Source organism: Melopsittacus undulatus, chromosome Z (assembly GCF_012275295.1).
Source record: "Melopsittacus undulatus isolate bMelUnd1 chromosome Z, bMelUnd1.mat.Z, whole genome shotgun sequence".
NCBI classification, from domain to species: Eukaryota; Metazoa; Chordata; class Aves; order Psittaciformes; family Psittaculidae; genus Melopsittacus; species Melopsittacus undulatus.
The window spans coordinates 10,646,149-10,673,609 of record NC_047557.1 but is presented as its reverse complement, the minus strand read 5'-3'; the positions used below and the strand labels follow the sequence as shown (position 1 = coordinate 10,673,609).

General features: G+C 42.6%; 1 protein-coding gene across 1 annotated transcript in view; it reads right to left on the bottom strand.

Moving 5' to 3' along the window:
* UNC13B (unc-13 homolog B) overlaps positions 1-27,461 on the bottom strand; it is a 211,056-nt gene that overhangs the window by 88,133 nt on the left and 95,462 nt on the right. The window contains exon 15 of the mRNA XM_034072659.1: positions 4,582-4,588. Coding sequence (XP_033928550.1) covers positions 4,582-4,588 — 7 coding nt within the window. The remainder of the gene's footprint in view (positions 1-4,581; positions 4,589-27,461) is intronic.

Below are 27,461 nucleotides of genomic sequence, written 5' to 3'. Positions count from 1 at the left end.
AATATTAATGAATTTAAATAATGTTCTTATGTTTGTATTTGTAACATTATTATGTTCATTTGTTTACAGAATGATGTTCTGTTTCTTTGAGAATCTTCAGGGCTGAGAAGTGCCTAAACAATTGCAAAATGCCTGAAGGAAAAAAAGATTTTGAGTAAGGGAAAGATAGGTTTATAGGTTTGCCTATAACCAGAAACCTCTTTCTTCTGCTTACAATTCACAAATTCTCCTGCTCTCCCTGAAATAAAAGCTGTTTTCAAACAGGACTAAGCAAGACACACTGCTAATAGCTAATCCCCTGACCTCGGATAATCATGTTTGCCAACAGTATGAAAAGACTGCAAGTTGTATACAATGGAAAACAAAGTACTTTATAACTTGAGAATTGTAACAAAAGAAAGGGGTATGGGTCAGGAAACAGGCTCCAGCTTTATGCAAGATAAAAGAGCAAAACAAAAGCGTCTATTTGATGTCTCAAATTGTACAGCAGTGAAAGTCCAAACTTTTAATTTGTTGGTTCCAAAACTCCAGGGCTGGGCAGATCTGAAGACTACATAGTTTTTATTACTTTAAACGGGTTTGAACAACATGACATTACCCATAATTGCATGGACACTCCAGCTTTTCTACATGATCATGCGGGAGCCTAGACCCATGGTCCAACACAGCCAGAGCAGCATACCACCACTAGACTCTACCCATCTCCATTCCAAGCTGTGCTTCCAAAACCCCTTAGCCTGAAACCTGCACTTCCCCAAGGGGGATCTGAATCAACTGCTAGTCAAGAGAAAAGATTTACGAAGTAAATGCATCCAGATCCTTCAGAGCACACAAGGGAGGACATCTCTGCTTTCACCTTTGAACACTTGCAAGAGCTGTGGCTAGAAAGCAATCCTAAAATGGAACAACAATTTATACTGGACTGAGCTTAAATCAGTCAGTTCAGCTGTACTGAATGACAAATACAAATGTGGCAACATTTGGTGGCAAAAGCAATTAGTGTGAGAGGGTTTTCAATCACTTTATCTGAGAAACTCAAAGTACAAGTGACTGGTATTTGAGACATAAAAGTACTACAAATAGCATGGGCAATACTGAAGCCTGGAGACCACAAGGGCATCAGAAGATCTGTACAAGGGAAGAAGATCCAGGGAGAGTTGTTTACCTAACTGAGCAATAACTGTTTCCTACAGGCAACCATGAGTCAATGGAGAACAGCTGGGGGTGTGGATGAAAGGAAGAGCAGAAAACATGATCAGGAAACAAATCTCCGTCATCTCTCAGATTTTGAGACATGCCAAGTACAAATTGTTGAGAGTCCAGGTAAACTGTACTTGTTCTCTTTACTTTTAATTACTTTTGCCGAGACTTTTATACCTACAGATAAAAAGAAAACAAGAGAAGAGAAAGAGCTTCTCTAGGATGCAACAGCACAAACCTAAAGAGTGAGCTTTCAGTAAGTGACAGTATTGATTCAGGGGCAAGGAGGTGATGGTTGTGTGCAAACAGGAGTTATCACCTGCTGAAAGCAAAGAGGTAATTTGCTCCAGGCAGCATCCTCCCTGAGAAAACGCCAAGAGAAGCAGCACCTGACTTCCATCAAAAAGGGCTGATGCTTTGAGACTACAGAAAAGCCAATGCAGCACCCACAGTTAAGGTGTGGGGGAAGGAGGGAAATGTGATCTAGACTAGTGTAGGCTCATTATTGGCTTCAGCAGCTTGAAAGTCTTCAGAACAAACTCGAAGGAAAGAATTAACATGGAGGCGATTGGAAAACAGGAAAAAAATGCAATACATGGCACACCAGTATTGAAAACATGGGGGTTTTATTCAACAAATGAAGTATTTTTCTTTACACTGTAAAATGAATTATCAACTGAATTCTCATTTCAACAAAAAACTTTTGATGCAATGCCATGTGACGTTAATAAGGCCGGATAAGCTGAGAAGGAGTGGGGAGCTTTAGGGTGGATAAACAAGTAACTGTAACTGAGCCAGCCACGGACAACGCAATAAGGATGCTAGTGGGAGTAAGCAGGATCTGCTGATAAAATCTGCTGATGACAAACACAGGAGAATTATTGATACAGAACTCAGATGGTGAGTGGAAAGAACTGATGGCAGCAAAGACTGCAACAACAGAGGATTAAACATGGTAGAAATCGCAAGGGCAAAGCCCTAAAGCCTGCCACGAATCTGACCACACAGGAGGTGTTCCTCAGTGGAGAAACGCACCTGACAACAGACTTTACTTCTAGTCATCACATTGGCAACGAGCCACTAAGACAATCTGTGAGCCATTAAGGAGAAAATATAACCCATAGAGCATGTCCAGTGGAATGCCTCTGTAGAAGTAAAACCGGAAATGCCTCTGTACGGTGCTGGCAAGACTCCTTCAGAAAGGTATATACGATCTTTTTATTCTATATCAAGGTAAAAAGAATTCACAAAGGAAAACGGCAAAGCAGTATGAGGATGTGAACACAATATTATAGGAAGAGACCAGGACAGCTTGCTTATGCCAGCAAAAGGCATCTTTTTCTGTGCTTATCCAATAGACATATTGTATGGAAGAACTGCAGCTAAATAGAGGATGAAAATTTGAAGGTGTCTCACCATGATAGTCCAGATAGCCTATCGAAGACACCAAACCTAACCAGTTTTACAGAAGGAAGCTGGGCAGTTTATGCATGAGGTAGTGGCACAGTATCACACAGTGGCAGAGGGCTGGCAGTCACCAAGAAGTCCTACGCAGGTCCTTGTTGCACCAACTCATGTAGTCAAAGAACCAGAGGCTGAATCACCTATGAGTGTTGGCATGAGTGTTAACAGGGTCTGGACACCTCTGGGAGTGCCAGCTAAACAAAACAATCCATAGTTTACATCACTGTTGTGGGTAAGAACACTCCATGTATCCCTATTCCTTTAAAAAAGGCAAATGGCAATGCTGTTCAGATGGATTTTCTGCAGCTAGGGAGCTCCCCACTCTCTGAAAGCAGGACCCAGGAGGGCTCCAGGAGGTACTCTAGGTCTTGTCATCAGCCATGGACCTGCTTAAGTTCAGCTCCTGATGAGAGCATGGCTTGCTCAGAGCCTGGGCAAGCAAACAACAGGCAGATGAGAACAACACTGGAACAACTGTGAAATTTAACACCTGGACATCCCCACGTTGCCTGTCACAGAAAGCGTTTTGCTGTCTTATGCTTCACTTCTCTGCACAGATCTGTCACTTCATCACTTAATTTTCATCTTAATTTTTAATAAGTAAGCACATAAAGCAGCACTGATAAGATGGAGAAGCAAACACGTAAATAAAATAGCCCACCACATCTCTAGTGCATTTTGTTTTATTTCTGATGCTGATGGATGACAGTTTTACACCTACTGTCCAACAAATACCTTCAGCTGGCAAAGTGCCTGTTACCGTAGTAATGCAGTATATTCACCCACAGTAAAGCATGCTGCAATGGGTGGCTGCAAGGCCTTTTCCAAGTAATTAAAGTTTCTTATCAGGCAAGAAACAGTTAGCAAAATAATGCTTGTGACAAAATAGCAAAGATTAATACCCTGGATTAAACACATCAACAGACATGATTGTTTAAGGCACATTGCTCAGTGATAGAGAAGGTAATGTTTGGTGAAGCCTGAAAATGAAACAAATAGGAGTTTTCACTTAGTTGGGAAAAGCACCAGCAAGGCTTAAAAGTAACTTCAGAAGTTATTTAACTAAGCTGCAATCTGTAAATTTCACAGTTTATCTCATACACATGATGCTTTAATGGACAGAACAATTGCACACTTCTGTAGAGGAGGAAGTCCATAAAATTGACAGAGGCATAAAATAAATAAATGAATAAATAAATCACCAAGTCTGAAGCAGCACAAGAACACGGAAGAACATCCTCAGCTCTGTTAGCCCTCTCCATATAAATCCATCCCTCCACACAAAAGGCTTTCTCACAATGTAACTTTCCACCACGTTTAAGTACTGTGTCGAGCACATTATCCTCTTAGATAAAATACAGATGTAAACCATGGAAAGATGATTTGTTTAAACAGATAACAAAATACTAATAATGACTTTTTATTTGTTTTGAAAATCATCCTAGCTTGTTTTCAGATACCATGCTTCATTATTAAACCTCAAGGCCCCAATTTAGCTATAGATTAATCTGAATCAGGCTAAAACAAGGAGCATCTGTTTCACTGTCTAAATTAAACTTCTGGTCATGCCTAATTAGAACATTTCTTCAGGGGTATTAGCAGAATTAGTCTGAACTAAATCATCCCAATTACACTAGTCAGTCTTGTAGTTCAATGTCTTCATTGACCAAATACACTGTTTTACATAGAATCCAAGGCTGCAACAAGCCAAGGGATTATTTGAAATTCATTCTACATTCCATATTCCGCAAGAAAGTCAATTTAGATAATTACTGAAGAGCCCCACAGGAAGCTCCTTCCACCTGATGTATCTTCCAGTACCAATTTTCCAGCTGCCAGATGAGCAGCTGAAAGGAGGCTGCGGTGTTTTTGCACTGAAGCCAGAAGAGGACAGAACTTGACGCCAATATTTGACACCAGGTATCTCTGCATGCTTGAAAAAGCGCTAAGGGACAGACATGTATTGGTAAGAATGAAACAAAACTGCTGATACATGAGCCAATAAAGCTTAGAAATGCAAATTCATCGAACTCAAAGGATGAGATCTGCATGGAGGCCAGAAGCCATGCAATGTTCAGCATATTCCAGCAAGCTGATCTGGGCTGATTCATACAACTAAGGGAGAGGCAGAAGCACAGCAGGCACTGAACCCACATAGCATAGATTCAAGAAAATATAACATCTAAGAGCCAGAAACTTCTCTATATGAGGTACAGTTGCAAACACAAAATAGGATGTTACACAGCAGTCAACAAAACAAGTCTGCATATCCTCTTAGGCGAGTTACCTGTTGTCCACAGAGTGATAAGCAGAGAGTCAACCACCCCCTGAGTGGAGAGGCAATAATTGTCGGTACTAAAGGAAAAGTCCTGCCCTTTCTGTGGGGCACACAGTCCTGCTCAAAGCAAGGAGCAGCCTGTAGCTAGCTAAAAAGGCAAAGGATCTGCAGCAGACAGCTCCCAGCATCCACAGTCTCACTTAATCTCAGAGTGGTACTTTCTACCTTAATTGCGGTAAATGTACAAACCAGATAGAGAGAGATGGAATGAAGTAATACAGCTGAGGGAAAATGAGGAAATACTTGGTTTAAACACGATTCATAAAGAGGATGACTCTAGAAAGATAAACAGCTTGTAGTCTGCTAACACGGTGCCTGTGCACATTACGCGCACCCCACAGAGCACCAAACGGAGATCACTTCAGGCATTCTTGTTTTCCTCTTTGTACAAGGTAATAGGCACTGAACAGACTCTTAATGCATACACAGTGTTAGCGATTCCTCAACAACCATAACATGCTAAACTGAATCTCAGCGCCTCAGTGGGAACGACTAGCTACATGAAGACAAGGCATGCACACACAGGCATTTCAGAAAGAGAGGCTCGTTACAAGGGACAACACGTACAACCTGGAGCTCTCCTCTACCTCCTTCTGTGAAGAAAAAAGAGAAGGAGAGGAACAAAAGTTAATAGACCAGATTTCTGCCATGAGCTCTGTAAAATGATTTCAGAAAGTAAGGTAAACATATGCCTCAAGTTGATACAACACTTGTGCAATGGAGAGTTTTCCCATGTGCTTCCTGGGATGTACACCAGTTAATCAATCTCTAGCAACTAATCTCAAGTTAAACTAATCAAATTTTATCCATAACTGCACATGCATTTAGAATATATACTTTTGAGAGATGCTTTTTAGAGTCACAGTTCCTGTTCCATAAACTCAAGAATTTTAAGTAATCTTCATACAGAATTAGAGCTGCTATTTACCATACTGTAAAAAGAACCTGTCTTTATTACAGAGAGGAACAGATTTTTTCCCTTCTTCGCTCCCTGACTGCATCCACTGCCTGCATCTTAAGCATCCCCCCTCCTTCCCTCTTTGCCCCCTGTACATTTTGCCCATTATGAGGAAACTGGTAGCTCCCACAGAACACATTTTGCTTTTGCAGATACCATAATGCAGAGAGATACTTTCTGGGTTTATAAATCTAGGCAATCCTCCTCTGAGAAAAAGAAAAAAAATAAACCCCAGAAGCCTCCTACACTAAATCTCATGTTTATGGATAGGCAATTTCATGGCTAGTAAAGTTATATGAGAGTCATACTCAAAACTTCCGGTACAGGCGCGATATTTTTTAAGTAAGTCTTCCAATCAGATAATTCTATATCTGCATAGGAGAATCATACTACTCATTTGCATATGAAAGATGGAGGGGAAGGAATATCTTCATGGCAACAAGGGCCACTCAAATTGGTTTAAAAGCTAAAATAGTTTTTGAAGTTACTGTCTGTATGGGTGTAATTACACACATGCAATCACTAAGACGGGAAAATAGAGCAGCTATTTTGACTCAATCACTGAGGAGAAGTCAAATCACTTCAGCAAATGAAGTGCTGGATTGTAGCTAAAATAAAACCCCTACTTTCCAACTTAAGGCATGCCTGCGTGGATGCTCATCAGGGAGGAAAGCCTCCGGACTGCCCTGTGGGCCTCTCCTTCATGAGCTAATGGGGGAGAAAACGCAAGCGGAAGGATGCTGCCATGCTCTGCGCAACAGCCGGTGCTGCAGGAGTGCTGTGATTTGACAGGCAGCTCCACACAGACCTGCCAACCTGGAGAAGCTGAGCAAACCTGGGGTCCATCCCAGACTCTGATGGCAACATGATTTTTTGGGCGCTGTCAAGTCTGTCTGTTCCCCTCTGAAGTAATTTTCCATCTCATCCTCCCGCCCATCCCCTTCTGTTAGGCAAAACCTCACGCAGGCAGACCTATTTCCACTGCAAGCCCTCTGGTTTTGTCCTTCTCACCCCAAATCCTTCAAACCCCATGTCTCCTGAGTTGGTCCCTGGGGTTGTTTCAGCTGGTCCCAGGTGGATACAGACTTCCCTCACTCCTGTGCTTGTAACTCCTTTGTATTTGAACCAGATTCCTTCCTGATGTCTCCTGTCAAGTCTCTCAGAGCAGGAGATGCAGAAGACCTGGACTTGTGTCCTCTCTCAGGTCTGCCATGGCTTTCAGTCATGCCGAGCAGGGAAAGCCCTGCTTTAGCCCCCGGCTGGAAAACACTGAGGACAGATGGAGTCTCTGGCAGCACAACAGCTCAACTGTAGCAAGCTACCAGTGAGCATATGCAAACTACACATTTTTCAAAAGCTTATTCACTTGGCTCATTTGGGGTTGATTTTCCACAGAAAAAATCCTTGACACAGACTACCACTGCCAAATTTTAAGGCCTGAGGGCACCAGAGCTTCCAAAATATAGGTCAAACTTATTTTTATAGAAACAGACAGCAATAAATCTTTCATTAGGCTCTTTTTTTTCTGAAGAAAATAAAAAAATAGGATTATTTTGGCATAAATTCCATACATGTCTTTTATTTCTGAGCCCCTTCATTTTAAAGCCGCTAGGGACAGTTTCAGGCCAAATACAAAGTTTGGCAAAGCTCTGAGTAACTGCAGACAAAGATGTAAAATCTTCGGATTATCTTTCATTACAGCAGGTGTGCTCATAGCACCATCAGTGGTGACTAATTCAGTTATATAGGCTGATCGCAGAACTCTTTCACCATTCCACTTTCCAGTTATCAAATAACATCTACAAAAATCTCTGCCATTTCAGGGCTTCTTTTAAACATACACAAAATCCAACTGTCTTCAACTTCCCTTAAGATGGGGTTTTTATTTCCCCTTTTTCTTGGATTAAAACTTTAAAAACTTGCTTAGATTTTCAGCAGATTTTTTTCTCTTTGGACTTCACATTAAACACAATTACTTATAAGCAACTGACAAGTTCTTAATTGTTCCGATAATTTGCCTCTGTGTACAGCTATAAATAATTTAAACTTTTATGATAGTGCATCCTATCTCCGATTCACCAAAATACACAGATTTACCAACACCTTCAAAGTTATCACCCATTCTTTCACTTCAGACTGCTGCCAAATGCATTTAATAAAATACCTTGAACTGAACTTTCAAGTGGGTGTGAGTAACAACAGTGGTTTTTCAGGCTCAGAAGCAAAAAGCCAGTAGGCAGTTTTCAATGGACCTGACCCAGAAGCTTAACATCCTATTAAGAACAAATTCAAATTTTAAAGAAAGTTATATATACTCATCTGCAGCCGAGAAAAGAAAAGCAAACCAACAACCTTCCATTGCATGGAGTGTGATCTCTTTCCCAAAGGAAGAATATAAAAGCTTGGCTCAAACTTAAAGTTTGAGTACAGTGAAGAAGCACATAAAACTGTTGCTTCCCTTTCTCAGAAATGCATGCCAAAACAAGCCTATTTCAAATTAAATGAGTATCCAATTAATTTTGCCCTGCTCTACAGCCCTTTGCAATACTATCTTCCCCTTCTCTTCCTCTCACTACGGCTAAGTGGTTATTCGCCTGCTGGATCCTTTTCCACTTGCTCACCCTTCATGAGCACTGCTGCTTTGATTGTACCCCTTGATCGCTGCTTGGGACAGGCATGCTCTTCCCAGCTCCTGCCTTGCTTTGGTGGTCTGAGATGCTTTGCCTCCTTACAGCTCCTCCAGGGCTTTTTTCCCCAGGTTCTCTCAATTCTCATCCCTTAACCAGTGTTTTCCACTATCCTTGACTCCCTTAGACTTCTGCTGTCTCTCACAGCACATTTCCTACATTGTGACTTCATCACATACTTACTGTTGTAACTTCAGTTGTCATATTTAATATACAGATACAACTTTACATTGGTGTCACACAAGCATCAACTCCTTGTCACATCACTACACGATATTTAGGAGAACTGAACCAGGGAGACTCAGCAATGTCAATCCACCCTGCAGCCAGCTCTAAGGTACCAGATCCAGCAGTGATCCTCCTCCTCCTCCTTTTCAACTGTCCTGGCTACTTCTCACCTTGTGAACATGTCTGTATTGCTCAAACTCTGCTGAGATGAGCGGCCTCCTCTCACATTCAGAAATAGGTTATTTCAGTGTTTTTGCTGCACTGTGGCAAATGCTAACCCACTGTCTGTTTCCTTGGGTCCTAAAATTAGGACTTATGTCCAGGACTTGAGCACTATGCAAACACTGCCTAAAACTAGGGAAAGAATTAACAGAAAGTAAAAATAGCTTTCTGATTTTCTTTTTTTTTAAAGGCATATACTATCCATGTTTTAGTAATCTAAACATTCCCTTCAAACTCAAAAATGCATACATGTCTTTGCCAAGCCTGCTAACAAATCCTAGTGTTTCCCTCATTAACAACCTATTGTTTGAATCAACTTCCATACTAAGGACCTCATACAAATTAAGAAAGCAAAGAGCTGATTAGAAGCTTTATGATCTGTATAACTGAGAAGGTCACTGGTACAGAAGTCAAATATAGATTGACAGATTGTTTCTTCACATCAAAAGCACAGTTGCTGGAAAAGACACTTGGAACGAGACAACTCTTTCTGAGAGAAAAAGAGCACTCTGATTATTCTGACTAGCTTTCATGATTGCAGGAAGAAAAGAGCACAAAGTATTTAATACAAGGAGGTTCACAATAATGATGTAAAGATTTCAAGCTGTAGTTCCAATATCCTCCACTCTTAAAACAAAGCCTTTTCCCTTAACTGTGCAGCGATTTGGAAATGACACCAAGAAAGTTTGGAGAGGGAGAGGGCAGATGGAGCTACATTTCAAGGTTAAGTTTAATTTTACCAAATCAAGGCCTATCCAACATGGTTCATCAAAACATGTCAGTCATTTCTATCTCCCACATCCTCATGAATGGCTTATCCAGCACTGCTCCACCGCTGGATAAGCCCACATCTGCTGTAGTCAAACACTTCAGTACCTGTGCTGGCAATAAGGGATGCAGCTACACAGAAGTGGAAAATTTCTCATCTCATGGACAAGTTATTACAACAATACCAAAACACAGGTGTCAGCTTCTTTATTTTTGTTCTTAAAGGTCTCTACTAGGTTGACATCTAGCAATGATTAAACACTGAGAACTCCCACTTCGTGATGGAGCCACTTGAAGTCTGGATCCACTCAGTTCTCAAAACTGCAAGTCTGGCTACTTATAGCTCAGAGGCACACTTTGTTATCACATGTCTTAACTATTATATTTAACAAGAAACTAAGTCACGAATTATGACGAAAAAACTTAACACCTGCTATTTTGAAGATGCACTGCAAATCTCCCTCTTTCCCTCAAAGAAAAAGAAAGAAAAGAGGTGAAGTTTGGTAACTTGCATTTCAGTGTGTTACACAATAAATTGGGGGGGGGGGGGAGGAAGGTTGGTCAGTACTGTTGCACAGCATATGTCTTGTCTTCATAACTATATTCTTCATAACTTCTAATAAACTGCCCACCCACACAGTGAGGTTTTGACTACCGGCTGCACAAATATCACACCTTGACAACTCCTTAAAGCATTGTTTTGGTTTACCTGAATTTGTCTCCTCAGCAGAAATCCAGTTTCCTTCCTGTGCTAATTCTTTTAAGAGTCTCCTACGCATCTGTCTCTTTTCCCTCAGCACGTTTTTGAAGTTGTTGATGCATTTGTTCAGGTAGATGGTCTCTGCACAGACCTTGTCGAGGCTCATGGGTCTGCAGTCCTTTGCTGGCTCAGGTAGAGAGTTCACATCTCCCCCCAGCTCCTCAGGAGGTAAGCGCTGCCCTGAAGGGATTTCACACTCAGAAGATGGCATCGCACTGGAAATAGGAGGCTCATGTGGGACAGAGGAAAGGCTGGAAGGAACGAGTTGTACCTGACCAGATGCTTCACTGTTGGCAGTTGTGTTTGCCTGGCTCTCAGAGGACTGACTAGGAGGAGTTTCAGCAAAGTTATCAGAGCTGCCACACATACCTGAACTGGTCAGCATCAGTGTATTGTCATCATCCATCTGTAAGCCACTATCATCTTCCAGAAGGGCTTCGGAATCACTTGTCTCCAGTTTGTGAAACACCACCTGCAGAGCAGACCTGAAGTGATGAATAGCTTTCCCAAGCTTATTAGTGTAAAACTTCATGTCTACAAGATCAATGTTATCCCGGGAATGGTCAAGGAAATACTGTGAGTTTTCCAGGACATCCCTAAAGACCTGATCAGTTGGATCTTGATCATTCAGGTCCATCTGGATCATATCCTTCAAACTGTCACTACTATCAGCCATTTCATCTGTTGTATGATCATAGCTAATAGTTGTCACCCCACTAGAAACATCTTCTCTTTGAATATCAGCTTTCTCCACACTGGTGAGTTTGCATGGGGTATCACCATCTATTTCAATCTCTTCTGTGGTTATCCCTTCATCTTTATCTAGAAGGGAAGAACAATTCTCAGTGATACTTTCAGTGTCAAGCTTGTGCTCGCTGCTATTGCTTGAAGCAGATATCTGGCTTGCATGGCCTGAAGAGTCAGATGAGCAGCAGTTATTTCCATCACTTGATTTGGTCAAACTGCTCACCTGGGGGTTTTGCAGAGATTCATGAAGGGCCTGGTGAACATCACTGTCATCTGAAGGCTGCTCACTGCAGCTTATTGGTTGTGCTTCCTTCCCATTTTCAGGTACCGAGTCGCATTTCTTGGTCAAGGTTGATTTCTGCACAGAATCAAGTCTCTCCCCTACACACTGTGTTTTCTTGCTCGTGCTTTTATTCTTTACCTGGCATGAGTCTGTTCGAAGGTGCCCACCTCCATCAGGATCCACTGAGCTGCGATGGTTCTTCTTGAAGCCAGACTGTGAAGAGACTGAATCTGTTTTGTGGCCCCTTTGGCCACTCTTATGCTTCTGCTCTTCACTGGTAGCAACCCGGACCCCTGAGCTTTGCAGAAGGGCAGACTTCTGTAAAATAAAGTCTCTCTGTTCACAGCTGACAAGTTTCACAACTGCTGGTCTTGGCGTTAGTGGCTTGCCTGTTCCAATATCTGATCTATAAGCATCTTTTATATACTTACTGTACTGGATACCATTGAAACAGTGATATTCAGACAAGAAGTTACAGATAAGCTCTAGTGTGTTCTCACCATCTTCTTCTGGGATGCCATAAAAATACAATACTGGTTCTTCCTTGTGTACCTCCTTACTTGACTCCCGAGCATGTGTACCCTGGGTTTTGCTTGTGGAACCACTTTGCAGGCCTTCTATCTCACTCAAGACTGTGTCCACACAGCTGGAGACTTCATCCACAGAGCCTTTTATCAACGTGAGATGCTCCCGGAGCTCTGCAATCTCTGTCTGGATGCGACTTATTCCCTGGAGCTCTTTAACAATATAATCAACCACATCAGCTGAGCGATCTTTCGATTGCCGTCTACGACTCTTGTATGTGGTGGGGGTTTCCTGGAAATAGTAATCCTGCCTTTCAGCTACCTCCCTCCAGCTCATGGTAACGCTCAGGGAAGAAAGGTCCTGCCCCTCCGACACTCTGCCCTTTCTTTCAGAAGTGGTCTGCATTGTACTATCAGAAGTTCCCTGTAAGTCCTTCTTGTTCTGTTGGACGGAGCATGGTATTTTCACATAACCATCCCAGTTCAGTTCCACCTCACCAACACACACTTCGCTCACTCCTTTGGAATCACGTCCTCCATCCTGATGAAAGTCCCCTCCAGCAGCAGAAAATTCAGTGCTCGCTGAGCTCCTCTTCATTCCACAAACAAACATGTCTGTTTCAATCTCCACTGGGGAGAGCTGGCAGTGATGAGCATGGTTTGGATTCTCATCTACCTGGCCTTGAAGAAACCTCTTCATTTTGTCCCGCAGAAACAAGTGGAGGTTTTGTTTGCGGAACTGCTTCCTGCCCCACAGTTTTACAACAGGTTTTCTGAGCAGAAGCACAATTTCATTTTCTTGCCTTTTCAATCTACTTCTAGCAAACATCAGCACCTGTGCTTCTCATAGTGCCACAGCACAAGCACACATCAATCACTTCCCAATGCACAACTCGCATCCAGTTTTTACTCTGTCACGAAGCAGCTAACAAAAGAGGGGAGAAAACATTACATTTTGGTTCAGACAGAAATAGCCAAAGTCACTTAAGCAACAGAATGGAAAAAAACCCAACAAAACAGCATACACATAAAAGCAGACAGAAAGAGGATGTGCTATTTAAAGAGTACAGACATCATCTTGGTTTTGGCCACCTCCCCAGATCAGGTCCTTTTTTGTCAAAATAAGCATTCCTCACTCCTTCTTATATCCAATAAGTAAGATAAAATTAAAAAGAGTAAAAAAAAAAAAGCCAACAAAAAAGGAGAACAATCAAAGAGCAATTATTTGACCATTCTCTTTTTTTACCAGGTTTGCAAATTACTAAGCTGAGCTAAGCTGAGCTCCTGGCAATTGAGTACTGTGATTTAATTACCCCTCTGAACAGAGAATTCTGACAACTATAGTGATTCTTCTATCCCTGCATATTTCATTTCCTTTCAAGTCCACAGTCTTCATCCTTCCTTGCTTCAAACCAAAGCAGAAATCAAGTTTAACTTGGCACAGTACCAGCTATCCCACAAGGATTGCACAAAGTGATGTGAAGTGGCAGGAAAACTGGATGACAGATTTTAAGTGTAAAAACTTGTTATTTTAATATTTTTATCTTAATATTTTGCTACCAAACACTAAAAAAACCCACCACAAAAAAAAACCCAACAAAACCTCAAAGCTTACAAGCTCCTAAGTTAACCTGCAGTTAAATATGCCACGCTCAGCATATGTACGAACAGGCTGAGCTGACAGCATGAAGATTCTGCACGTCACTTCTACTCCAACCCCCAAGATTCTGCAGTGGATCATTTTCCCAATTTAAATCGCCACTGTAAAGAGCAACAACAACAAAAAAACCCTATGTTAACTACTTAAAACTTCCATGGCTCTTCACTGCCGTACTCACTAAGCAACAATCAGCCAGAGAGTGAGGCAGACAGACACCCCATACAGAGCTCCTCCTGGAGCCAAGGTCACTGGATGACAATGTCTGATGATTCAATGTGGACCTCCTGCTGAAACACATATTCTGACTCACACCCTTGTTTGATATAAGACCTACAGTAATTGTCTTTCATTTTTATGATTACCTTAGTTCTAAAACCTTTCAGCCTAACTTGAACTTTTCCAAGCATGTCCTGCTTCGCCATGTTTTCTGCCATGTAGAAAGGATTAGAAACAGGGGGTTTAAACTTGTTTTAGCTTTAGCTGGTTTTAAGGCTAACGTGTTGTGGTTCATACCAGTATTTTCTGGCTGTTCCATCTGCACCTTCTTTGGCTCTCCCAATGTGGTCTTTGCAACCCTGAAGACTTCTGAGGGATGGGGAGGACACACATGTAGTCCCAATAGCACCCACTGAGGATTGCTGAACCAGGTGCTGAGCCCAAATGTTTCATGCTCTCATGGTAAGCAGATGACAAAACACTACCATAGGTCTGTCTGTAGTTGACTGAGGCCCAATCCATTGAGCCTCCTAATTCCAAGCATTCTTACTCTCCAAGGGCCAGCTCCAGAGCTCACAGAAGCTTTCATCTGGTGCCTCTTTCAAATGTCACACAATTTCAAAGCACTAACTCGAAGTTTCTATACCTGCACCAATCCCAAACTGCTGCAGTGCAGAAACCCTCCCTAACACATCCTCCAGCTCCAGATGACAGCCATTCACACTACCACCAGCATTTCTCTGTTAGTGAGCGTTTTCATCCTGGTGAACATCTTGTTTTCATTTTTGCTGTTTCATTTTGGGGGCAGGGAACAAGAGAGTGGGTTTTGATCTGGAGGAAGCAACATTCGCAAATACCAATCTCTATAATCAGAGCTAATTAATATGCTATAACACAGGCTGCATCTGTGCTTCAGGTTTAAGCCACATCATCCAGCATTTCAGCTGAACTTCTATGACAAGGACAATACCTGCCCTTCATAGGCTAAGCAAATTCCCTGTTAGATTGATTGTCAGCTTCTTAAAGAAAATATATTTTAGTTTTCTATATAAAATATAGAATAGGTTGCCCAAGGAAGTGGTGGATGCTCCATCCCTGGCACTGTTCAAAGCCAGGTTGGATCATGCCTTGGACAACATGATCTAGTGTGAGGTGTCCCTGCCCATGGCAGGGGGCTGGAACTGGATGATCTTAAGGTCCTTTTCAACCCAAACGATAATTCTGTAAATTCTATGATTCTATATATTTGATTCTATGATTCTATAAATTTTCTATATGATTCTATAAATTTTCAGGCCATTGGTCCATAAAGACCGGGTTTTCTTCTTGATGTCTTTCCTATCTAACTACTTCCTCACGGGACAGTGTTGACCTAAGAAACACTTGCTCAGGTTCGCCTCTTCTCCCACTTACACAGTTTACCTTTCAACTGAGTGGCTAACTGGTGTTTAACACCAGAAACACACTTTTGTATCAGTATCAAGAACTGAACCCTCAGAGAGCAAGCACCTGAATTCAAAGGCAGCTGAGAAGAAGAGCTATACAGTCGTGGCTCCCTACACATGTTGCTTGAGGGGAGCACAGAGATGCTAATTTCAAATATTTACCAAAATATTGTACCCCAAACAGTAGGAGAAAAGCCAATACCTGCTTGTGCATGGATTCCTTCAGAAAGCTCAACGTTCCACACTTCTTTACGCACTCAGTTTTCAAGGCACCAGAGGGGCTTAATGATCAATTTAGTTTTAACAAAAAAGAAACCTGTTCTAGCAGGAGTTCACCCTCATTTCCTTTGTCTGCTGCAGCTCTCCAGCAGCACTTTGTTAAGGAGAACACTTATTCCTGCTGAACACTTAACTTGCAGCCCTTTCAAAGCAGGCAGCTCAGTGCAAACACTACAATGCTGTCATTTTTGGTTATATATATAGTGTTTGTGGTATATACATATGTATGTATAGGCATATATAGATACATAGAAATACTTACTTCATTGGAGGTTTTTGAAAATATATCTTTGATTCCCAATACCAGCAATATCTTTCCAGCAAGAGCTTCCTCCCAGGAAACAAGGCCAGAGCAGAACACGAGGACAGCAGCTCCGGCTCAGAGGGAAGCCTTCTACCTCTCCATGCAGTGGGTGGCAGCGAACGGAAATATCCATTTCCATTAAAGAGCAAATCACTGCCCACTGACAAGAATGACAAGAAGCAAGAAGCACCTCTCCCACAGGATTCCTCCCTCCATTCCCCATATTCTGCCACCCCAGAAACACACTCAGACCTGGGTATTCCCCCTCCTCATCCTTTGGGCTGGTTCCACAGTGCCTCTGCACCTCCTGATAGGGTCGTTCACTCCTCCTTTCCACTCAGGGTTGTGCATGTGCTCCTGTCCCCTTCCACCTCTCTAGCCTAAGTGCTCTGCAGTCACTTGTCTCCCTGTGGAGATTCCTTACTCCTCTGATGTTATCTGTGTTAGGGTCATACTTCTTTGTAGCACAGACAGGCAAAGTGACAATGGAAATTAATGCAGGTTCAGCCAGGAAAAAGAAATAAAAATCTTATTTGGATGCAAATTACAGAATCACAGACTGGTTTGTGTTGGAGGGTTGGAAGGGACCTTTAAAGCTCATTCAGTTCCAACCCCGTGTCATGGGCAGGGACACCTTCCACTGGAGCAGGTTGCTCCAAGCCCCATCCAGGCTGGCCTTGAACACTGCCAGGGATGGGGCAGCCACAGCTTCTCTGGGCACCCTGTGCCAGCACCTCAGCACCCTCACAGGGAAGAATTTTTTCCTAATCTTTAATCTAAATCTCCCCTCTGACAGTTTAAACCCATTCCCCCTTTTCCTGCCCCTACAGGCCCTTGTCAAAATCCCCTCTCCAGATATCTTGTAGCCCCCTTTAGGTACTGGACACTACAGAATCCTTGCTGAAGTCTTTTTCTCTTCCAGAATCTGTCCCGGAGTCACATTGCACATAACAAGAAATCAAGTATTTAAAGAGAAAGTATTAGCATCCTGGTATCCTGCCAGACACTGCAAGCCCTGACTGACTACATGATCTTCATTCTGACTGCCTTTTTAGCAGGCATTTCTCTCCAGGAGAACTTCATGCTCAGTTCAGTAGAGTTGTCTCTGGGCTGGCAGACTGAAGGGTGGCATGCACCACTTCTATATTCCCCAACTCCCCAAAAGGAAGCCAGGCTCAAGCTAAGCAGGAGGAATCATAGAATGATAGAATAGTTAGGGTTGGAAAGGACCTTAAGATCATCTAGTTCCAACCCCCCTGCCATGGGCAGGGACACCTCACACTAAAGACATTGCTGGCTTTACTTGGGGATATTTGGGTTGTTTTGCTGTTCCCAGGATGACAAATTAAGATTTTAAAGAGGGGAAGGAGGTGAACTATGACCAATAATGCACAGCTTATTACCTTGTCACCATGCACACTTCCAAAATATCCTTGTAATAAATGAGTAACAGTTATTTCTCCTCCTCACATATGATTTGCTCTAATAATAGGAGCAAAACCATGGCATACCAGCACCAATGAGTGACAAAAAAGAACATGAAAAATCCCATGAAGGAATAAAATGTGATTATGAGATCTCTGCTTAGCTGGGGATCAGTCACACTTTACACCTAACAGTGCCCTGGGGAAGATCAGGCTCTCAACAGAGAGACAGCTGCCATCATCCCTGAGCAGCATCTTCACTTCTGTGAGCCACTGGGCAAGAATAGTTCAAAGCAAAGGCATCACTGCAATGCCTTCAGCACTGCCTTGCACAGCAGTGATATAGCTGCAGTCAAGTGGAAGAATAGGTAGTGAGAGCAGCACCACTATGTCCATTAAACCTCTGTGGAAATGAGGTAGGTTTATCTTACAGAAGCATAGAATGATATAGGTTGGAAAAGACCTTTAAGATGACTAAGTCCAACCATTAACCCAACACTGCCAAGTCCACCATTATCCACATTCCCAAGTCCCACATCTCCCTGTCTTCTAAATACCTCCAGGGATGGTGACTCCAATGCTTCCCTGGGCAGCCTATTGCAGTGCTTAACAGCCCTTTTTACTGGCTATCTGGTTTTCATACCACAAACAGAAATACTGAGACATCTGTACCCTGCACCATCATGTTAGAAGGTGCTGGTACCCCAGGGCAGACATGATGTTCAAAGTCACCAGCAAAGGGGTACAAAAACAATCAACTCTGATTAAAAAAAACATTTCACAGCAGCCTCTCTGGCTATTGACACATGCCACCATGGCACTGAGTGAAGTCTTTTAGATTAGACTGTATTTATAGTATGTTCCATACAAAGTGGTATTGCATTACCTGTACTAGCAGTTAGGAAAAAGCAGTAAAATGACTGATAAATGGTCTTGCTGCTTTATAAAGAACCATTTAAACAGCAAGTATATCAATGTAAAACACAGGACATTCTGGAGGAAAAGAAAAAAGGTTTTGGCATTAACAAGAAACAGAAATCATGGCTAAGGCTGCCATAGCAACATCGCCCCAGCACTCCGCATGCTGAAACATCCACTCTTCCTGGGAATATTATAGCATTTTTAAACACATTAATTGCTCAAAGAATCTTAACAACAAGGCTTGACAGACATATGAAGGGTTACCACCAGCTCTGCCTATTTCTGACTTCTGGAGGTGAGGATGCAATTTTCTAACTAACATGATGAGATTTGATTTTGTGTTGGAACATACCTAAACATGACATCATTGCTTCTTTTTGAGACTGTGTCTGTTTTCAAACCTTCTCCTGATAATTAACAAGAACTCTAACTTTTAGGTCCTGGGATGAGCGATGGGAACAAGAAGGTGATGAGCAGAATGATCTTGGGCAGAGCAACAGGATCAGAGAACAAAATGGACTCTTGAAAAATGTATTCAACTCTGGATGTTTTGACTAAAAGCAAGGTACAGAGAGACACATGGCACTTCACAGTGGATTAAAGAGGAAATACATCTATACTATTGAAAATGCGGTAGTTACAAAAGGATGAGAATTATTTAACAATGTAAGCAAAGAAACTATTACTACACAGTCCCTGGGTAACCCTTTCACAGTCCTATTGCATCCAAACCTCAGGCTAGGTTCTTGCTCAGGAATTACAGCACAAGCTGCAAAACCACATCCCAGCCCTGCCTGTAGAACTTTCTGAATTTTAAGTACTTCCAACAATGTCTCCAGGTTTCAACTGTACCTACAGGTTTGTTTCAATAAAGGTGGGCAAAAAACTGTGTTACAACACTTCAGTGTAGCCATCAATGAGAGCCAGCCTTCACACCGGTCACATTTTAGACAAACAAACACTTGTAATCTTTCCAGACCAGTCTGATAGATGTGACTAAAGGACAGGTTTGGCCAGCCAGCCACCCTCATGGTGGAAAACTGATGCAGGGAACGCTGCATATTGGCTGAAGGAATTAAAAAGTCCTACACCTCCCACACTGCAGTTCTCACCTTTTACACAAGGGCATTAAACAGGGGCAAAAACTGGCTCTGAATAACATTTCACTGCACCAGCAAGTTATTGGTGTAGCTACAAAGTGAAGAAACAGTAAAATTAGTAAGTATGAGGGTAAAACACCCACTGAAGTGTTGCAAGTGCATTCACCAGCGTAAAAAATTCTGTTGCGAAAGAGCATGAAATTAAGTTAATGTAATTAAAGAGTATCACTATGTAGTAGAGCAGGGAGATAGCACACCCTGCCTTAACTCACCAGTATCCCATTCAAACGTACGGGACACCATGAAAGTTGGTAAGTGTGTCTCAGCTTTCTGTCAAATGAGACTAACAATGGCCATCCACCCAACATCAGTTCTCTAAGCACAGACAGAGAGGGATTGAGATGTTTGAGTCTTTTAAGACCAGCTGTCTTGCCTCGGCACCAGGCAGCCCTGTCATTCTTTGAGACATGATCACTCCCTCTGCAAGCCACATCCTTTAGTTAAGATAAAACCAGCAGTGGCTGGCACAGGAATGCACCAGTTGCAGTAACAGATGAGGTCTGTCATTACCTGGTGGCCAAGAAAAGGTGGCATCCAGAAACAGAAGGAGATGTTGCCCCTGAGGGAGGCACAGGCTGGAAGCTGCTCACCATGGAAGGCTCATGGCTAACCCACAGTAAGCTAAGTCTAAAGCACCTACCTAGTTCTGAGACCATCCTGTGCTGAGAAAAAGGCAAAAAGAGTCATTGACTTCTAAAAAAGAATACAGAAATCATAACCACTCCTATCATTCATATGTAAAGTCATTTCACTCCATATCTGAGCAGCAGCTATCAGCAGATTAGGAGCAGACTGAGAAGCAATTAAGTTCAGCAGCCCCATTACTTCCAGAGCAGTACACAGCTGAATCAATCAATTAACATTTTTCCTATGACAACCTAATGGAGTAGTTGTTCCTTAAAACAGATTTTTCCCAAATCAGGATCCTAAAGGCTAAGAATTGTATTGAACAGATGAGCCAGGAGCAAGAACTAACTTTTTGTTTAAAGGGAACAGCACCAAGAACTGAAACACGAGTACTGGAGCATGCTGACATGTTGGCTTGCCTTGGGATCAAAACTGTAGAAATGACAGTCTTTGGGGAAAGGTTTCTGATTGTTCAGCAACCCTATTCAGAGAGCAGAGAGACAGCACTGCCAGTACAAACCCAGTACTTCTGTTTAAATACGTTTTGAGAGCACCATTATGAAAATGGTAAGAGCTCTGCCTAGCCAGAGAGAACACACTGTGCCTCTCCTCTACTTGTAATCCAATTTACAGCCCAGCACTAAAGCAATAGTGTGTTTTGGTAAGGACCTCCAGGAAACACTCATCCTTAGGAATCTTCTCAAAACTCTGATTACTCCCTGGAGCTGTTTGTTGAGTTAACAGCACCTCAGCTCACAGGGACACTCAGGGTAGGGAAGGACAGACAGCATGTACTAACAGAGGCTGACAAATAGGAGACCAAACTTCTGTTGTCAGGGCAGTGCTAGCACAGCTGTGGTATGAACTGGTGCTATATGATATTGCTCACTGCTTCTGACATGACTCCTTTAGAGCAGACACTCGGCAGCGTTCATCCAGGCTGGGTGAAGGTAACGTAGGCAGCTGATGGAATAATTAGGGTTTTACAGCTTCTGCTGCTAAACTGCAGTGCTCTGCAACTACAATCCTCCTGGGCTAAAACTGCAGCTTTACTTCTATAAGCTTTCCCCTTTTCATCTTGAGGACAGAAGACCTTAGCATACTGTATTAAGTCTTGCTGTTCATCCCCCAAAGGCTCACCCCACTGGCAAAGGAAAGCTGCCCATATAGAGGGAATGAAAACTGAAAAGATATCTGAAACAGTCATACCATCTGCTCTGATTCATGAGCTTGTACAGCACCCTCATCGCTCCTGCATGCCAGTCATTTTATCTCATCAACTCACAAGCTTCTCGGCACAGGAAATCAGGCCAGTGACAAACACCGTGGGTTAAAAGCAAGCCTGTTTTAAGTGACATTTAATAAAGAATCAAGCCAAAAACTCTCAGTCTACTTGCTTTTCAAGTGATCAAATTTGACTTATCCCCAAATCCCTCTCCCTATAACTCTTCTTCACATAGTGATTTTGATGTCAAATTCCAGCTGAGAAACAAACCCTCCCAAAAGTATGAGAAGTAAACAGACACTAGTTCGATTAGAGCAGCAATAAGACATCTACAATTAGTGACTAATGGGTGAACACAAAAACTGAGAAATGCAGCATACAAATAAAGGTACTAACAGTAAATTGTTTTTACAAAGCACGTGTTTAAACCCAGTCAGCTTCCTATGGAGCTGTTTAGCAGTTACTAAAGTAAAGACATACACACAAACACAGAGTCCACTCAAAAAACAAGGAACAGTTCTTGGTTGCTGCTTGCTTGCAGTAGGTAAGTATTCCAATCATTCCAATCAATCCAATCATTCACTTACCTTGCTGGTTCAAAATAAAATACAAGGCTAAAATGTAAAGGAAATGTACAGAATTAATAGAAAACTACAGAATACAATAGCTTGTTCTCATAGAAAAGACAAGTCCTGAAGGATTCCTAATCTTGTTAAAGGTTCACCAGAGAGTGAACTTTCCCTATGGAGATTATAAACATATTGTTGGTGTCCCATCTCAGGTAAGAGGGAAAACAATGTTAAAGGCACCGAGAGTATCCTGTTCCACAGCAGCAGTAAGATGAGAAATCACGTAAAGTTGAAGGCATATTTTGAAGGGTGAAGGAAAAAAAAATGCAAAGAGCTACTAAAAAATCCAAAAAACAAAAAAAACAGCAGAAGCCAATGAATGTAAAAGCCAAAAAACGCAGAAATCCTGTCGGCTTCCAGGGGTATCCCTCAGCAGAAATTCATTAGTTCAGCACCACAGTGCATCTTTTCCCTTTCTCAGGCAGTACCAAGTACAGTGAAAACTTCATCCTTCTCTTCAGTTGTGACTCAACAGAAAATATTGTACTTCAGAGGCAGAGAGAAAGCTGTGCAGCTATTGCTACTTTACTCCTCCTCGTCAGCTGCTTGCTGCCTAGCTCTTCACACACGCAGCCTCCCCGCTTCACTCCTCGCCTCGGAATGATTCTCCACTTTATTATCCATTCAGAAGGAAACACGAACTGATGGAGCCAATCTGACTAAAGACAAAATGCACTCCTCTGGCATTACGGGAGCAGGCAGTACAGCGCAGCGAGCCGATCTGTGCTGGAAAAGCACTCTGCCCGATTCCTGGCATCCTGCAGGATTGCCGAGCAGGCAGGCTAGGGATAAAAGCCCAGGACGCAACACAATCAACCAGCTCCAAGGAGATTCTTCACCCAACTCTGACATAGATGTTTATTTTTGTAACTCCTGTTCACCCCCTGACTAACCTGCAAGATTCAGCGACGCCCTCACTGAAGCAAATCACATCCAGTTTCCAAGGAACACTGGTACGAGTTCTGCTACAAGTGTGGGGGATTGAACACCCATTGATCTCACGTTTCCCCAAAATAAAAGTCACATAGTTACATAAAAGAATGACTGCAGGACTGCTGTGCACAGAATCACATCCACTCGTGTTCTACCAATACTTCTCTCCCGGGAGTGAGGAGTGGCAGGCATCCATCCTGCAAGAAGCGCCTGAATCAAAGGCACTATTTATTTGCCCCACAAATGTGGTGGGGTGGCATTTTGAAGAGGCCTATATGACTTAGCTGTGGAAATGCCATTATCCTCCCATCTGCTCAAATACCTCCTACCTCTTTGTGAGCCAGCTTTGCTGTGAATGATACTTCCCCTCCAATCTCTTACCTACACCAATATCATCTTTTATTTACCACTTCCCCCACAAGCATCACTGTGCTTCCAGCCCTGCCCTTGCTGTATGGGATATTCTCCCAGCACCTTCTGCCTTCTGGTCCCACAGCTCCATCCCAGCACCTCACCAAAGCTTCAGCTGGCAGCAGCCAGGCTGTGTCCCCATCAGCTCATTTCTCTGATGGATGTAAGCGCAAGCATTGCACACAGGTAGACCGATGCCACGGTTCACAATACTTTGTCTCAGCACCACTTACCCCTGCTCTCTCCATGTGTAGCCACAGCACTGTCCCTTGTAGCCCAGCACAGAAATCACACCACCAGCCTCCTTTCAGACCCTCCCTAAGGTTAGCGTTCCTCTGTGATCACTCATATCCTTCAATCCCCCAGGAAGCCCTCCCTCTTTTTGCACTGTCTCTTTCTGCAGCAGACTGGATCTTCAGATCTTCAGAAGTGCTTTAGTTTTAACTGATTTTAAGGAGCCTGACCCCAAGTTTCTCATTATATGGTTGCACCCCACCAGGAGAACAGAGCTCCAACCCAACTAAGGGCACTAGCTTCCACTGCAATAGAAATGATGGCTACTAAACACACCAATTGTAGCACTTAAGCTCAGGGTTGAAGCTCCGTATCAAATTCATCCACATAAGGATGAAGACTGCCCAACTGAGAAAATAAAAATGCAATCCTGGATTTGCGCAGCACTTAGTTTCTTCAAAGCTCTGCATATGAATAAGGCAAAAAAGATCTTGCCAGGGGTCTTTTTCACAGCATTAGTTAAAAAAATATTAAGCATCTGTCAGACAGCACTTTCTTATTCACATTAGTGCTCTAGAGCACCTGAAATATCCATTAAACAGCCTCTCAAGCTTTTATACATGTTACTTCTTCCAAAGTGAGAACTACAAGTGGAGCCAATTTCATCTTGCAATTGCTACCTTCCCTCTTTCCTCCTCTGTCTTTGCCCATTCCTGTAGCTATTAACATCCCACATTAGCACACCCAAGTCAAAGATGCACTGGGGTGAAACCCAGAATCCTGCAGCTGCAGCTCCTGAGTCCCAAAAAGGCTGTGCAGATTTCCAAGCACTGCCACACAGAATGCCAATACTCCCATGCTGCCTTTTAAGAACAGGAACTGAAGAAAACATGGAAAAAATGAGCAAGTCTCCCAGACAGATAGGCAATGAGGTGCTGGAAGGTGTCACAAGGAGCTGGAAAGGAAAATGTGGGTACAGAAATATGGGTGCCCTCAGAAGCAAGGGAGATTGCACATTTCAAACGTTCAAAAAACCTCACCTAAACACAGGAGGTTGAGACAGGCTCTATTTTTCAGGGATGTTTTGTTTATGGAAATAATGTAGATTAGAATTGGGAAAAATAGGCACGACATGCATCTGAAAAAACCTATTAGAAAGAGCGTGCTTTACCTTAAGGCTCAAAGCACTGAGTTATTTGCCTTCTACTAGAGAAATACCCACTTAAAAATTTAAATACTTATTGAAATCTTTTAATTCACCAACAGATTTTAATTTTAGGTTGAGCCAGCAGGGAATTATTAAAACTGATAAAGCGCAGCTCAGCTATATAGGCCAAATGCTTTGATGTCTGCGAGGTATACATTACCCTTTCTTCTTTTTTAATCCTCATTATCTGTTTCATTCCAACTTCCTGTAAAGTACTAAATTACTGATAAAATTGTAGAAAGTAAGCAATTCCTTCACGAGCACGAGTGGATTAACCAAAGGAAAATGAGCACGCTTCGAGCACAGGTCCTGCTCCTCCCTATCCCACATTCACACTGCTTCTTCCCGCAGGAAGATGAGCAGGAACACTTTTAGCATCCTGGCTCCCAGGGAAGTAAAAAATAGGGTGGCTAAGTAAACGAGAGAGTAAGAATGTTATATAGAGAGCTGAAACAAAGAGACAAGAGGGAAAATGTGAAGAGACAGGAGAGAATGGAGAGAACTTCTCTGGAACAGCAGCTGTGTCCAACTCTCACACAGGTTTAGTTCATCTCACAGATGGCAACCCAAGAGCTCTCTAAAACAAATTCATTTGTCTCACTGGAACAAAAATAAGACTCATCTGTCCCAGATGAAACTGTCCACTCCACCTCCCTCCCTACAGAGTTCTCAGTAAGGTATTTTTGAGTTCAGTGCTGCATTAGACCTCGGAAGTTCAAATACACAGCATAAAGCTTGTCGACTGACTCAGCAGTGAAAACATGCTATTTATTATCTTCTTCAAAGCCTCAGGAAGATCCAGTCAATCAGCAGTCTAAAGATGAAGTGTTAATGAAAAAGCAGTGACCTCCTGCTGTTTGACAGCTGTCTCCAATAAATACCACACTTTGAGGAGCTGTGCATCACCACAACCTAAGCAGTGCTGCTGAGACAGAAGCCCGGAAGATAAGAGACTGTATATTCCAAGACATTTAAAACTAGCCTGTCAATGCCATTTCTGTTGTTACAATAGCTCCAGAACACACTTATGAAACATATGCTTAAGATGCCACTTTCAGATGAAAGAACATATTTCTTTAAGAACGTGTCATTCAAAGCACTGATTCTCTCTTTTCCCTTTAGGAAAGGGTAAGGCAAAGTGCAAGAGCAACCTATATGCTCAGAAAGGAACTAAGGCACAGGTAGCTCCTACAGCACCCTGCAAGCACCTTGGAAACTGGACAGACATTAGCCTTCAAACACCTGAAGAAAAGGAAGGAGAAAATCTCTTCCCAAGCCTCAAAAGTTCTCCCTCCTTACAAAAGCATTTTGTTTTTTTTTTTGTAAAAGTTGAATTATTTGGTTTACAGAAAGATAACAAGAATAGCACTGCCACGTTGAAAAACCTGCTAAAGATCAGAGATATTTGGACTGCTTACCTTCCAAAGACAGTCAAGACCATGTATTGTGCCTAGGTGAGACCAAACCACAGGCTGACTGGTCTTCATAGGGAAGATGTTTACACTCCACGTGTTAACATTATTTGACTGTAAGGATGTCCACTGGACCCCAAGACATGAACACTCCTGAATTAATAGAAGGAAAGCCTTTCATATGAGAATAATGAGTATTTCCAAGGCCAAGGATGTAGGAAGACTTAAGGAGCGGGATTTTTATAAGGTTATGAGTTAGCACAGGACTGATGTTTTGTACAGACACAAACCCCTTACACATCACAGTTTAGGCTGATCTTTATCAGGCAGTGATTGGTCAGAGACCTTGAAGGGTTGCCTGCAGTGAGACCTCTCATACCCTTCCCTTGGCAGCTGCTGCTGTTGCCACTCCAGTCAAAAACTCCTCCATGGGCTAGAGCAGATCTAGCCCGAAATGGGAAATTTTAAGGTGCAAGACCCTTAAGGAGGTGTTGGCCATAAAATTAGAAAAGCTCAGATTAAAATCCTCCTCCATTCTATTTGTTTACAGTCATCAGTGTCACTCACAACAAAACCTTTCCTGAGTGACGTGAGACAGCTCTTCAAATGTACAAGCTAAACCTGCATGCCCCTTTCTTATCTCAATGTAGGTGTTCACACTCTGAACTTTTGGGATACAAAATCGAATACTATTGGCTCTGTCACCCAGCACTTCATAGAAAAGGGTATTTTGTTCCTCATCTGGTAAATGAGAGACACTTTGGAGCACAAACAAGCCCAGGAACCACGCTTCCTTCAGAAGCTGCTGCCGAGACAATGACAAACCAGCTCATCACAGCCCACACCAGCCTTCAAACTCAAGACTGAGACACTAAAAGCAGAGCTCTCTCAGGTGATGGGCTCTGGAGCAGCATATTGTCTCCCTGTACCCCAGCAATTACAGACACAAAACTTTCCTTAAACATGCTCCCAAAACCAACTGAATCATAGGACCATAAAATCATAGAATGAATGCCCCTAGAGTTCTTGCCCTGTGTCCTGGCTGCCCATCTGAAAGCATGGAAGCCCTTCTCTAACTGAGAACATTCATTGTTTTTAATCCAGAAGTACTGGTAGATGGACTCGTAGCAAATCTGAGCTCTTGCCCTGAAACTCAGCTGACTTGACAATTTTACTACCTGGGTGCCCACATTTC